General features: G+C 40.7%; 2 protein-coding genes across 2 annotated transcripts; both read right to left on the bottom strand.

The window, feature by feature from the left end:
* Positions 1 to 390: 390 nt before the first annotated feature.
* On the bottom strand, positions 391 to 7,092 carry LOC120782901 (rac GTPase-activating protein 1-like). The gene is made up of 17 exons (XM_040115454.1): positions 6,932 to 7,092; positions 6,380 to 6,496; positions 5,790 to 5,992; positions 5,347 to 5,501; positions 4,896 to 4,965; positions 4,709 to 4,762; positions 4,421 to 4,498; positions 4,128 to 4,245; positions 3,846 to 3,994; positions 3,543 to 3,707; positions 3,351 to 3,446; positions 2,968 to 3,166; positions 2,680 to 2,785; positions 2,395 to 2,527; positions 2,087 to 2,195; positions 1,784 to 1,892; positions 391 to 475 (listed from the first exon to the last, which is right to left on the bottom strand). Exons 2-17 carry the CDS (start codon positions 6,462 to 6,464, stop codon positions 403 to 405), a joined length of 1,902 nt encoding a protein of 633 aa, XP_039971388.1. The 5' UTR covers positions 6,465 to 6,496; positions 6,932 to 7,092; the 3' UTR covers positions 391 to 402.
* Positions 7,093 to 11,045: 3,953 nt separating this feature from the next.
* Positions 11,046 to 14,098, bottom strand: LOC120783381 (major intrinsically disordered Notch2-binding receptor 1-like). The gene is made up of 3 exons (XM_040116346.1): positions 12,095 to 14,098; positions 11,611 to 11,829; positions 11,046 to 11,240 (listed from the first exon to the last, which is right to left on the bottom strand). Exons 1-3 carry the CDS (start codon positions 14,096 to 14,098, stop codon positions 11,046 to 11,048), a joined length of 2,418 nt encoding a protein of 805 aa, XP_039972280.1.
* Between the last annotated feature and the right edge of the window lie 1,316 nt (positions 14,099 to 15,414).

Here is a 15,414-nt window from a genome sequence, read left to right on the forward strand (position 1 = left end):
GTTAACAGAAAACAATGATCCTTGAATTGGTAAAGAATGTTTGGTTAAACCTGGTTAAGAGGTAAACCATTTACAATCACATAGGTGTGACCACAGTTTTGGTCAATATTAAATCATTAGTAATCAAAGATGATGAAAAAAACAAAAACAAAAAAAAAAAAAAAAAAAACAAACAAACAAAAAAAAAAACCTTCAACACTCATGTGCAGGAATCTTTTCAAAGAAAAAAATCTGGATAGAAAGTCTTGGTTAAAACACTAGAATAAAAATCAGTAATAAAAATATTACATGCTAAAATTGCACAGTAGTTTCCCCACATGATTATGTGAATATATATTCAGGTATTGCAGTAAGTAACCCCAAAGTACAACATGGGTGAGGTTTTTTTTTAAATCTCTTTCATTACTTCAGCTGTGGAGAAGCGAAGAAGTTGCACTGTCTGTTAGAGTCGGTTGCTTTGCTCTTGCTCCCAAATCTAAGGATGGGGGGTGGGGGGTGGGGTGGGGACAGTAATATTTTAAGTTTATTAATTGTAATTTTAGCAAACACAACTGCAAGCACAACTGACGATGAATGTTTATAGGTTAACATGGGAATGCAGTCTTCATATGTGAACAACTAACCCTTAACTTGATTGTTGATGATTTGACTTCAGGTTGTATTTTTCTGTTAAGAGCTTAAAATTTCTCTGGAGCTGTCATTGGTAAAACTATTCTTTAATCTCAAAATATGCTGGTGAGACAAGCTTAACTTAGCATAAATACTGGAAACGAGGAAAACAGGTAGCCTGGTTTTAAAAAATCCACCTACCAGAACCTCTAAAGCTTCCAGTTGCTTCCGGTCTTCATATTAAAATAGGCTAAGCTAAGGTAAGCGCCCACAGGCTTCATATTGAGGGTACAGACACCTAACTCTGGGCAAAAAGGATATAAGTATGTCAACTATTCCTAAAACATTTTTTCTGATGAATACTGTGATTCTTAATCTTTTTCCATTAACGTAAGAGACCTACATGGCACTTATTTTTTTGGTAATAGTAAAGATTAAGACATACAGTATAGTAACCTTATTTTAGCGGCGCTACGTACCCTTGGGTCAGCCCAGACAGACAGGTGTTTTCATTTAGTGGCTTTATTAGATCAGATTCTCAGGTCTGTGTGGGTGTGAACAGCCTGTGCTGGACTGACATTTTGGTAAATTCATGCATTCCCAGTCTAGCTCTGCCTAACTATAACAACAGGGCTTTTAACAACATATTTTTCCTGTATAAAATACACAAATTACTGCTTGGATAATGTAACCTCTCTCTCCACACACGCACGCACGCACAAACACACAGTGCAATGTCCACACAACAATAAAATCTATGATAATTTTTATTTTAAAATACTAATTTCACATGCACAAGGGAATGATTTTCATTTCATAGTCCCCTTTAGAAATGACAAACTCTCAATGAGCTGTAGGAGAAATGTGAAATTTTTTAAAAAGATAATACAGAATGACGTTTCTCTGTGTGGGGGCTCCCAGATTTATGCTGAGCCAGTGCTATGAGTGCTGATCAATATTTTCATTGTCCATATTGGATACAGCTATCAAAGATAACGTTATCCAAGATTCACAAATCAATTCTCATTTTGCTCTCAAGAGAAAAAAAAACTAGCTGTGAAAGAACTTACATGATAATTTGATATGGCTAATATTATCCTGGATAAAGCTAAGCGACATTAAGAATGCAGACCTGTTTCCGTTAGGTATGAGCAGAATGTGAGAGTGAACTTACATAGTGGTGCTGGAGAGGGTCTGCTTCATGCGCTGGGACAGTGAGCTAGACGACGGTGTTTTAGACATCATCTGGTGCTCTGGAGTGGTCACTGGTCCCAATATGCTCACTAGAGATAAATTAAAGAGCAATACAGCCAGTTCTGTTATTTACAAAGGCTCAAATCTCTTATTTATCATATCTTGCTCACTACTAACAAACAGTTCTTCTAAAATACAATCCAACACATTGTCTTAAAGTCATGCTATTAATTTTGGAAGTACCTTCATCATGTTTATTTCAACATAGCTTTCAGTGATTTACCTTTGTGGTCTGGAGTATCAAACTGGTGAGCATTGTCCATTGCTGTGTTATCTGGATAGGCAAACTGGCTCCAGTAGCTTGCTGGAATACCGAGCAAGCGCTCTATCACCTGGAGACAGAACCAACATGATCTTTGGTCAAAACCATTTCAAAAGAACAAAAACATTGTTCTCACAGTGAACAAAAGGCACACATGGCCATATACAGTTGAGACGGAAAAATTATGTGCTACTTTACAAACACTGGACTAGGGCTCAATAACTTTATGTATAATCATAGCACTTATTCTGTTTTCTCATTCTCTTTACCCTTGGTTGTCTACTTGTGTCGTGCAGGATGGTCATAGGGTCTGGGTTGGGAACAGCATGACCCACAAGGGTTGGGCCAAAGACCCTAGCCAAGTTGTTCACATCCATTTTTGTATCTACACTCTGAGACACCCTGGGGAAAGAAAGGAGTGGCAAATGAAATTTCACAGTCTTTTCAACAGTGCGAGCTGACCTGCTCTGCAGAGATGTAGCTGGTTACAAGATGCTTGATTCTAGCATAAGAACATGCTAAAACAAGCCTTTTTGAATTGTAATGAAAATTACTTTTGCAGATGAATCATCAGGCAGGCCAGAGTGTCTCGGTTGGGTTGAGGCAGCTCACTAATGGTCTGGTACAACACGGCCAGACTGTTGCCATCATCCTGGATTTCTACAAAAACATTTACACTGGTCATGTATATGGCTGTTCCCTCTATCCAAAAGAGGTGCTTTAATTACTCAATTCAAATACTTGATATTAAAAGAAAAATGGTACAAAACATTGAGACCATTAAAGAACATTTTAGATACAGCAATCCTCTGTAAACCATTCTGCACGTCTCGGAAACACACCAGCTGCTTCCAGGAAGGCTTTGTTGAGGTGGAAGGTGAGCAGTGGCTCTGGAAGGTTCCTGAGGAAGTCTTTGAGGACACCTGTAATGACGTTGATGTCTTGTACTTTGTTAAGCGGAGGTAGAGTTTTTCCTCTAATCAGCTTCTCCTTCAGCTCTTTCACCAAGCGCTCGTGGCCAGAGAGTCTGTACAGGCCAACCTGCAGCGAGGAAAAGATAAAAGAAACCAACTCTCATTGTCTGTCTGCCTGTGATACTGTATTACTACTGAATGAGATAACTACTAAGAGAAGGAATTATCTATTATAATTGCTCAAGGGAAAGGATCAGAGCATTAGCATGAAGGTGACAAGTGAACAAGGACTTGAATAAAGTCTGTCTCACCTCATGTAGGCCTCTGTGTTCAATCTCCTTAATGCAGTAGATAACCAAGGCTGGGATCTTTGGGGACGTGACTGGAGCAAAGTCGGCCAGGGTGGCCTACAAACAGAACACGTCTGTTTTTATGTAGGTAACATAAAAGTAACAGAAAATTATGAAGAGGAAATGTGTAATGAAGCAATGAGAAAAATGTACCTCCGTGTTTTTGATGGGAGTGCTAATAGCTGTGGGATTACAGGGCAAGGGACAGCGGTCACGACACTCTGGATGGGTCACAACCCTGCAGTCCTGGCAGCGAAGGTACATCTTGCCAAACTTTGTTCTTCTTCCACATGGCACACAGAATTCAGACTTGATCACCTTAGTGATAGACGGAACACAGTGCCCAGGTTGAGTAGATTACACTTCAACAAGATGAACCAGCCTGCAGTGCTGATGCAGATAGATATAGAGTCCAAATCATCTCTCTCTCTCACAACAATAAGTATACAGTCTTACTGTTTTGGGGATGAAGTGGTGCTTCTTTCCTCCTCCATTAGCTTTGGGAGTTCGGAGTTGGGCTGGAAAATCTGAGACTGGTGTGCTGGGAGCCTCACTGGCAGTCTCAGATTGGTCAGTGGTGGTTGTATCACCCCACGCCGGAGCAACTGTGCACACAACCGCACATTGTTTTACGGTCAGAATCAGTGTTATTTTTTGTTGTCAGGTCCCGTAAACAAGATTTAAAAAAATAAAATAAATAATAATAATAATAATAAAAAAAATATACAAGATTCTCACCACTCTTCTTTCTGCTGCGTGTCCAGTACGGCACAGTTTCAATGGTGGAGACTGCCTCGACAGTACCACCATTTACAGGCACAAGGATGGTAGTTTTGGCCACGATGGACTCATTCATCTGAATCAAATAAAGAAAGATATTTAACGCTCTTTTCAGCAAACTGATGTACATTTGAGTTTGTTTGGAAAAAAAATCATGACTGAGGTTTACTTTTTCTTGATAGCTATTTTATATTTCTGTTATTCAGGTGTTAGTGTTATATAGCACATTTAGCTGCAAAGTTCAACATTACCCTATCTGATGTGCGTCCAGTGGAGCGAGGTTTTTTCACGGCCTGTGGAGGAACCTCAGGGAGTTTTCTGGAGGAACGCTGGGGATTTAAATGTAACTATTAAAGATACTTTCTCATGGATTGGCCAATGCAAAAAATATGGAAGACATAGCAAGTCAAACTTGTGCTGGTGAATACAAAACATGACTGAGACCCCTAACTGCCTTTACGCCTAACCTGAGACAAATGATGAAAATGACATCATCATTAATGCAGGCAAAGAAAATTTTAAGTTAAGGCATCGCTCACTCGTTTCTGCCGTTTCCGCAGTCTCACAGTCTTCATCACAGAGGAATCCCAGTCCTACAGGAAAAGTGGAGAAAGACCACAGTACTTACAAAGTCAAGTCATTATTGGTGTCCTTTACCAAACACTGTTGTCCCACTATTTACATGTTTATATATATACAAAAATGTATATATACATATAAAAATACCAAAGAGTCGTCCGTATGGTCATAGCTGATGTCTGACAGCAAAGAAGCTGATTCATCAATGGTAGTTAACCTGCAAAATAAATTAAAGTCAGCATTTAATCTTCCTGTCTGACGTTCTTCCTCTTTCCATGACTAGTTGCAGAATCACACAATGCTCTGGTGAATTATAAAAGCTTTAATATAGAAACTAATATTTCACATGTTGAATCTGTCCTCCACAGTGTACAGTATGTATGCTGCAACTCTATACATTACAATACAATATACGGACAGTATATTGACTAGCTAAATGAAGTGCTTCAGTACAGTACCCTCAAGATAACAGAAAGCTCAAGAAGAGACAAGGCATCCTGGTTAGTTGAACACCTAAAATCATTGCTGTCTGATCTGTACTCTCTGGGGGGGGGGGTACACCTCCAGCTGTTTCAGAACCAGATTAGGTGGGTCTGACCTTCGGCTAGAGTCGAGGTTGCCTTTAGCAGCCTGTGCTGCCTGGGAGTGGGCACTGAGGAAGGCCAGGGCTGAACGCTGCTCCTCGCTCAGGTGGACACTGTTACCGTTGGTCTCTGAAATCAGCAGCTCCCGGATCAGCTGTAGCTGACGTTCCTGTTACACCCACAAAGCAGCAGGTGGATATGAACACAAAATACCCACAGACAAATGCATAAACAGAGATTATGTAGTTATAATGAACAGTTACTAGTTGGACAAAAATTACATTAAGTTTAGATATTGACCTATGAGGTGAGTTTTGCCAAGAAAAGTGACCATTGCATTACTTAAAGATTAAGAATCTATCTTCTTTCCTTTTCTCTTTTGCTATGTACAGTAGATCATGCACAATAATGGAAGTAAATAAGAGGCTGTGTAACCTATAAACTCTCTTGCACTAACCAGCTTCTCATAGACTGTCTCAGCCTTCTGCCGCCGGCGGATCTCCACATCCACCTGGTTGCGAGCGTGCTTCAGTTTGACCTCCAGGGCTCCTCTCTCGGTTTCTGTTTTAGCCAGCATCTCTTTACATGAAACCAGCTCTTCACCTGCCTGCAGCCACTTCTTACGGCACTCCTCGAAGTTCACTGCCATCTGGAGGAACTCTGAATAAGGCAATGGAAGAAAACAAAATGTATTGCTGCTGGGCACCAATATTGTGTTTTTCCTTGTGGTGGTTATGTGTATTAAGGTCTCCAAAAATCCTTTCATTACAGTGGCAGTGATGCAAATTACCTTAAGACGGCACAAAAAGACAAGAGTGTTCTGTTGTAAAGTGTGGTTAATAATTCGTTGCACCAACTAACAGACTTTGGGATGGAAACAGTATAAAAAACGCACCCCGCTTATTACTACTACTAACGACAGCACCATGCCACAGCAGAATGGTTTAACGATAGTAACGCTACACAAGCACTTAAACTCCTTCGTGTTTCACTGACAGGCTTCTAAAGAGGTGGCAAATACCAAAACCAACTGTGGAAATAACTTACGCGGTTCAATGCCCTCATTCAGACCGTCCAGCTGGGCTCTGAGACTCTGGAACTGGTTGTACAGGTTCACCACAGGCGACTCCATCGTGTCTTCCTGCAGCTATGTTAAAGCCAAACCTAGTTAGATTAGTAGGGAGATGACATTGTGAACGTTATGTTATGTTATGTTACGGATGATCATGCCAATGTTACTTATTGCTATTTTGGTCGCGTTTTACATTGCAGTTAGCACTGAATGAGCAGTAAATACACAATTCATGTCAGTAGGTTAGCCCTCAAAGAAATTAAACGATGACTATATTATAGTACGAACAAAAAAAAAAAAAACGTAACATATTTTAATGTTACTTGTGTTTCAGTGTTAGGCATAACCTTATCTACACTGTGCTCAAACCGACTCACAGGCTTACTGACAAAATTAATGTAACGCCTGTTTTATCGGTTTCTGCGCCTGTGATGAAGCTATTGGCACGCTAACATTAGCATTAGCATGTTAATGACACGACTTAGCTTCCCATCGTTGCGTTGGTCAAAGGAAAAAACAACACCGACCTGTATAATTTTTTTTTTTTTCCCGTGAAAGTGCGGCTGATATGTAATGTAACACCATCCGATGTTGAGAGCGGAGGTTAACTGGTTTATTCCCACTCCACCGGCGGCGGCGGCGGCGGCGGCGGCGGAGGCGGCAGCAGCAGCAGAGCCACACCTGCGTGATAAAGTTTGCACATTCTTCTTCAAAGTTCAAAATCAGCGCCGGTTTTCTTCCTCGTCGCGTTGTGTGGCGGTAGACCGAGCGCTCTATCGCCCCCCATACATCCTGAGTTGTAACTGCGGCCGGGTTTTGGAGATAAATTTCCTCGGGTCCCCAAAAACAGGACTCCAAGCATCCCACAGGAGTCACTGAGGTGGTTAGAGGTGTCTCAGCATAATTCGCTAGAAGGTAGCCTTATGAGATAATGTGTCATATCTGCAATATTCAAGACACGTTTATTATATGACATTATATATGTATATGTATATATAATTATTACAGTGTACCTCAGGAGTCTTAAAAATACTTATACCAAGAAACATTAACTGAAATTTCACTGTATGATATAAACATAAATTAAGGCAACATTTTATTAATTAATAAATTATCTACTCATTTATTATATATTATATAATCAATAAGTAGGTCAATTTAAAAAATAGATTTTAAGTATAGATTTTACATTCTCATGCAAACAAACATTTTTTTATTTGACCCACTGACTCAGTTAACATATATATTTGTAAATTATTTTATTAATCTCTCTTTTTTATTGTCCAATTCATTATTAGTTAATAAACTTCTATATAACCATGTAAAGAATCTGGAGTAATCCATTTCATTATGGATGACCTCCATTATACATTAATACATTGTAATGACCCAGTGTATTTCTTCATCACTTGTATGGAAAGACAACACAAAAATTTAAATAGGAATCTCTAGTTCAAAGTCAGTGACCAGTTGGTCTGGGTCTGTAGATTGAACAGTCTCTGGAGGTTTTTGAAATCAGATCTGTGCTTGAAGTCCCTTTCTTTCAAATATCTGCTTCTAACTTGTTAACTGTACCTTTTTTTCACAATAAATAAAAGGCAGTTTTTCTTGAGGTGAGTCAGTCCAGTATCTGTACCTCCTGCTGTCCTTACTGTGTATCAAAGCGTGCACTACAGTTCAGTCTCTGTGAAATCCGAAAATCCTCTGAAACAGTCAGTGACTGTGTCCTTTTGTTGTGGGCCTGGCACATAAGATGCACACAACAGCGTCATTAATCAGCCACGGATGGCATATCTGGATGCAGCAGCAGCTCTACTGTGCAATATTCAATGAGGGTAACCCAGTCAGACACACACACACACACACACACACACATACAAAATCATTTGCAAACTATTTAGATTTATGTGTCCAAGCACATTGGATTTTTTTAAACAACTGAATTGTGTGTGCCTGTATGATGTTTTGTAGTACATTGGTTGTCAGATTTAGCATTACACTTGCCCTCAGAACGTTGTGTGTGTGTGTTTGTGTGTGTGTGTGTGTGTGTGTGTGTGTGTGTGTGTGTGTGTGCGTGTGTGTGTGTGTGTGTGTGTGTGTGTGTGTGTGTGTGTGTCTGCTGAATACCACCATTAGATCTGATTTGAGATAATAGGATCTGTCAGTCAATATGCGCCCTCCGTCTTGATCAATTATTCATCTCTATATGTACATTTCCTCCAGTTATGGATCATTTAACTGCTTGAATTCTCTTTTTACACCAACCACTCTTTGCCCTTTCTTAAGCTGAGTGGACTATTACTGCGATCTGAAAGTATAATCAAACAAGCACTTTACCAAGAGAAAGATGGGAAATAAATAATTTGCAAAATAGCGCAGTTCCTTTCAAGAGACCTTTTTTCATTCACATTAATGTTTTAAGTGCATGTTTATAACATAGTACAATTAGGTCTTAATTTATTATTTATCAGATAAATGAACATACTGTAAAAGGCCTGTTACCACTTTGTTGAGTTTATTCAGACAGGCAACATAGGTCAACGTACACCCTCACAATCATATAAAGCATTGCATACTGGTAACTTGTACTGTAATTACCTGCACATTTTATTTCATTTATGTGCAGTTTTTTTATTCAGTGTTCACCTGAATAATGAGTTCACAGATTTTCATTTGTCTGTCTAAAAGGTGCATGGATATTGCAAAAACAAGGTCCAAATTTCAGGGATGAAAAAAGTATCAGGAGTCTCTAATGCACAATAGTTTCAGAGGAAGCACCTGCGAATTGTGCTGACTACAGGGTTCATCAGTGGCACCACTGGAAGGGTAATGGATCCACAAACAGCCTCATGGGGATCACTTGGCAGATATACTTCTACTTAGGAGGATGCACTGAAGCAGAACACACCCGCTATACATCCTGTGCATATCTTGTACAAAAAGCAAAGTAAAGATTAAAGGTCTGACAAAAACAAAAACAAGCATTTTGATATAGTTTTTCCCTGTGATATGCATAGTTTCTTTGCACTTTGGTGCAAAAATCATAAATGGAGAAAATTGCTTATCAATTGTTGAACAGAAACAAAATCATCAATATCTAGCAAAGTTGAGTGAGTGGACAAAGTACAAACACCTTAAAAATGTCATGCAATCAAATACACGAGCCCTGCAACAGCAGTATTGTGAGGCTTACAATTTTACCTTTTTGTAAAGTGTCAGGTGTTTAATTAACTTGTTATTTTGAGGCTGTGGCTACTGATATGCAACCTTGTTCAATCAACACCTCCCCTCACAGTCTCAACAAAAACTGAACTTTTCAAGCTTTACAAAGGTAGTATTGGAGGTACTGTGTTGGATTCCATTATGTTTTACAGGTGTACATATTTTGTGTCAACCCCCCATGGATTTTATAGACTGGCACCAGGAGTCGGAGATATCGGGATGTTTTTACAAAATGGAATTTCACACCACAGGAAAAAACTGCTTTAATCATCTGTGAAAGGACATCAGATGAATCTGTTGGTACTCAGTAAGTCTGCAGGTATATGGGAAAGCTCTGGCCAAGTGAGTAAAGAGAAAAGGTAATGTGCATGGGTGCACTCCAAACATCCCATCAATTGAATTACAAGTGGAATCTCCCACTTAGAGAGTGTTTACTGGAAAGGGCTCCCTCTTTCCTTCACTGCTAGAGGGTCAAATCATCATCGGCATCAACAACCTTTTTATCTTCCATTTCTTGAAACCTGACACTTGGTAAACACCCTGCCCCACAACCCAAACACATTCATGAGTGGATTAAACAGCTCACATTTTCCAGTTTGAAAAATGTGAGGGAACTCTAGAAAAATATTTTTTTTATTGATTTAAGCTTGAGCAGTATATCTTGTTGCTTAAAGGAAGTACAAGTACATTCAAACTAAAAGAAAATAAAAAATCCTCCTGTTGGCAGAATACATCACTATTTATAAACTGTAGATGTAAAAGTCTAATGTACTGATAAACCTATTATTTTACACAGAAGTGAAATAAGCCCTGTAGTTTTTTCAAGGGAACAGCAAAAAGGAGTCAGGCAGCGCTCAAGGCTGAAGCTGATTCACAATGCTTTTGTAACAGTGTTGTTTCTCAGAAAAGAGCAGAAGAAATTAGAGAATAAAAAGAAATTGAAACTTTTGCATTGGCTCAGTATTATTAGTTTCAACATATACTCTCACAGTTATTTTAGAATTATTTAAAATCTTCAGTCGTAATTATTTCCTCTTACCGCCACCTGAAATGATTAAGAACATAAATCATTTAATAAATGACTTTAAATAATCAAAAAACAAATTGTTCAGCATGGGAGATTAATTACAATTTGTTGTAAGTGCATGAGGGAGTGACTCAGCGTGATTTCAAAGTAAGCTACAGTTCCTCTTGTTTTTCTGAAGTCATGAATAATGGTGCTGCATGCAGAGAAGGGTGAGGAGGTGCTGTACGTTTACTGATTACTGATACAGCTTTAGGGTCCTTATGTCACACTCTCATTTACTAATCTCAATGGGAATGGCGTGCAAGTTCCTGGATACAGCACATAGCCTCTGAAAAATCAATAAATTAAATTGAATGAAAACGGACAGCACTGTGGACTGTCTGTGAGGGTCTTCATGAGGCCATGGTGCAAATAGGAATGACAATGATGAGAACGATAGCTACTGCAGTGGCAATGAGAGCTATCAGTTTGCAGACCTTGGCCCGGCGCAGGTCAGCCTCTTTACGCCTGAGCAGAGCATCGTAGCCTGGGGTGTAGATGTCGTCCATCCAGAACTCCATATTGTTGGGGTTAAGAGACTCCTGGGCCTAAGGAACATTACATTTGCAGAGTTTTAGAGCAGATATAAACTCAAATGGACTGAATACAAATCACAATCTAACGTATTCAAATGTTGTTAACTCTTTCCTACTATGCATGACTAACTTGTAACGCTTAGTTGTATTTTGCTAGCCCCACTTTCCTTGAGGCTGCATAATGCATGTACAGACTGTTAGGCCAGTTATCCCCAGGAATAAAAAGCATATCTTAAAAAAAGAAAGAAAAATGCAGAAAGCATGGCAGATTTCATCGTTTATAGATTAAAACCACTAACTTAATTTAGGAAATATTACAGGAAGCATAACATAATTAAATGCTTTTAACTATTGTAGCCCTTTACAAGTCAATTATTCTTACCCGTAAGTCCAAAGGGGAGATTTGTGTCTCTCTGTCGTCTACAGTCCATATGGGCCTTCCCTTCCCTTCAGCCACTCTGGCATCCATGATCCTCCCAGAGGTTAGCCCACCTGTCAGACTGCTGTCTTTGTGGCGGAACAGGGATGAGTTAAACACTTGTTCCATCAGAGTGGAGGACTTTCGGGAGAGCAGGTTAGTTGTGCTGCCTGACTGATCTGCCTAGAAGGAAAATGGGCCAAAATGTAGATTTTATATACAACACCTATTTTTACCTTTTAAAAAGATTTGAGAGGCATAGTTGACATTGTTAATTTAACTAAATACCACCACCAAACATGCATATGAATTTGAAAGAATTAGCTGTGTTTCTTTGCAGCCATGACCAAACAGTATGTACTGTAAAGATTTAAACCAATATCCCATCATTATTTCTTCAAGCATCAAGGAAAATATAGAATAAATGTACAAAGTAGAATTACTCTACCTGTCCAATTTTTCCGTGTGGGGCTTTGCCATTTTTACTTTTTGAGAATGACACTGTCCAGTCTCTTGCAGAATTAGAAACATTCGGCTGTTTGGAATCAGAGACACTTTTCTCTTCAGACTGCGTTTTGGAGGCCCGACGAGATGATGCATCCTTCTTCCCTTCTTTCCCCCCCTTAGAATCGGCCTGGCCTTTGCTGCTTTCTGTTTGCTCCAATGGCGTCTTCCATCGGCTCCAATCCAGACTACTAGTGCTGGTACCTGGAAACAAATGCCCCGATACAGACAGAGGTTGAGGCTCTGATGACTCAGAAGGAGTTACAGGGTGGCTCATAAAGGATGAGACACCGCTGAGAGGCTCAAGCCATCGTCCACTGCTGCCTTGTCCACCACCACCAATAGGCTGCTGGATCTTTTCATCCAGTCGGTGCAGAGCAGACAGCACCTGGGAAATCTCAGCCTTTACATCATTCAATGACTCCAGTTGTCTTTCTATTTGGCTCATACGGAGCAGCAGCTTACAGACACTGGCCTTCAGCCCATCGTCACTGCTCTCCAAAGAGTGGAAAAGCCTTTGGAGTTGACCTAAGCGTCCACGTCTTGCCTCAGGGGTGTCGTGGTTGATGGCCCCTGATCCATCACTGGGGTGAAGGACTCCCGTGGAACCACACATGCTTATGTCATCTAAGAAACGAAAGATGGCACTTATGTCATCCTCACCAATCTCAGGGTCATCCAATGAGGTCATGAAGGAGAGACGATCCGCGTGGACCAGGCTACGGAGGCGCCGGGGGTCCGGAGTGTCTGTCTGGGTTCCCTGAGCCTTGACTCCATCACCTCCAGTTGGCAGTCCACTATCTCCAATCTCACCTCCTGAGGACCCTAAATTACTGATAGCAGGGGTTGATCGTCTTGGAAGTTGCCCCCCTTGTGATTCCATTCCCATCTCAACGCTACCCAAGCTTATCCGGTCCTCTAGACTGTGACTCTTGTTGCCCCAGATGGGCCTCTGGGTCCTGGGAAGCTGGAGGTGTCGAGGTGACCACTCTGGGACTGACCCAGGTCCGAAATAAGTTGAGTCCTGTAGGTCATCAAGACTTTCATGTTTCGCCCGCTGCTCTGGCGATTGGTGGACTGTTGTTGGTGATGGGTAAGGATTTGGGATCATTTCAAAGCTGTGATTTTTAAAGCCTTTCTGCCCCTTGTTGGGACTAGGAGACTCACTGCTGATGGTCACCTGGGGTATTAGAGGCGGTTGATTATGGAAGTCCTTCCTAAAGATGTTTCTCTTCTGGTCAACAGATGATCCCTGTTCAGATTCAAAGACCTCCACGGGTGCAGAATCTCCACTAGACTCACTGTCCGTCTCCAAAGGCAGGTAGATATTCTTCATGACCTCGTCGGGGATTTGACCGCTAGGGTACAAGAGTGTTGTGTGAGGCAAGTCGAAAGACACAGCCCTTGCCCTGATTGGAGGGGAGGACACAAGTGAGATGGGATCAGGGGGAAGACTTGCTCGCTTGCGGGCTGAGTAATTCGATTTAGGAAACAGCAAGTGCTGGTCCATAGGCCCACCACCGGAATCAGAGTAGGCGTGTGCTGTTTCTCGACCAGAAATGTTCAGCTGGTGGATTCCAGGCAAACTGGGGCCTGGGGACTGGTCGACGGGGAGGATTGTCTGGGCTCTCATTGGCTGACTGTCATCAGGGGGGCCACCAGTCATCTGAATAAGACTGAAGATAGTTACAATGTCAGCAGCGACACCTATGGGTGATAGCCCCTGGCCTCTGGTGGAAACCCGGTCTCTGAAGAGAGTGGCTGGGAAACAGGGGTCCCGGCTGGCAGCAGCAAAAAGCAAACTCCTGAGCTCGATGAGGTGCTCTAGGTCAAAGCGTGTGCTGACCATGCGACAAAGGTCCTGGAAGGTCAGCCACTGGCGCATATTGGCCAGCTCATCCAGGATCCCCAGAAGGACCCCGGGGTATTCCTGCTGAAGGTTAGCCATGGCTGCTCACCTGAGGGAAAACAAGGCAGTTAGCAAGGCAAAGCAAGTTTATTTGTATAACACCTTTCGATAACAAGATAATTCAAAGTGCTTTACATAACACATACAAAGCCTTTAAGAGACATAATGCAGTATAAAAAGACATAAACATGATTGCAGGTAAAATTTAAGTCCCATATTTATTGTGATACCTGCATGTAAATTTTCAACACCAGATGTAAATAAAAGTTTCCAGCTCTTTCTCTGAGAAAGAAAACACATCTTTTTTTCAAAATTTAATGAAAATATAATAATAATAATAATAATAATAATAATAATAATATAGTAAAAGTTTGAAGCATGTTATATAAAATGTATATAAATCTAACATGTTAATAGGAATAATAAAGCAATAGTAACAAAGCATTATTTGGATACTATTATGTATTGATATATTGTATTTGTCTTATTTTATCTTATAGATCATCAAAATTGCTATCATTATATTGAATGTTAACAATAGTAATAAAACTATTAATAATACATCAAACGTTTTATATCAAAATTGACTTCAGTTCTTCACTAAATTACGAGTTTCACTTAGTTACAAAATCAACAGTGTTCAGATTTGATGCTGTTTCATAGTCAGCATGAAACTGGTCGAAAATATGTGACAGTCAGACCGTTTAGTTTTCAGTTGAGATGGAAAGGGCCCTTTGAACGGGCATTTGCACGGCGACCTTATTTTTGGCCCTAAAATAAACGATCATCTGATCTGATGACGCCGTCACACTGCGCACATCTTTACCTCATTGGACATTTTTAATCCACTCATTTCTATTAACCGCTTCAAGGCAACATCTGCCACTTCACCGAGCAAAAGCGGGATGTGTCGATGGGAATACTAACACGCCTTCAGTGACTTTATCCCGAGTAATCGGTTCGCATTTGAAAACGATCTGAAGAGAGGATCAGGGCAGGGAATTTTCTTTAAAAAAAAAAAAAAGTGCAAAAGTCTGTAATGCGAGTCCCCTTTTGTGTCTGTGTATCAGCCGGGACATCACTACTGTCATGACAATGTTTCAAACCTAATTTGGGTTGTAAACAATTCACTAAAGGTGTAGCTTAAGCGGAGGTGAGCCCAGAAGCCACTTACCTGAATCTACCGAAAGAGAATTACAACCACGCCTGCTCCCATCAACGCTGACAAATAAAAATCCAGTTTTATGCCAAAAGCGAGGCCATACTCCAAAGAGATCCGGGTCGGCTCATACTGTCACACTCCTTTCGTGGGCTTCTCTGTTTGTAGCAGCGACTAACCCACAGCCCAGGCAGGA

This window comes from Xiphias gladius, chromosome 21, assembly GCF_016859285.1.
Source record: "Xiphias gladius isolate SHS-SW01 ecotype Sanya breed wild chromosome 21, ASM1685928v1, whole genome shotgun sequence".
In the NCBI taxonomy this organism is placed as follows: domain Eukaryota; kingdom Metazoa; phylum Chordata; class Actinopteri; order Istiophoriformes; family Xiphiidae; genus Xiphias; species Xiphias gladius.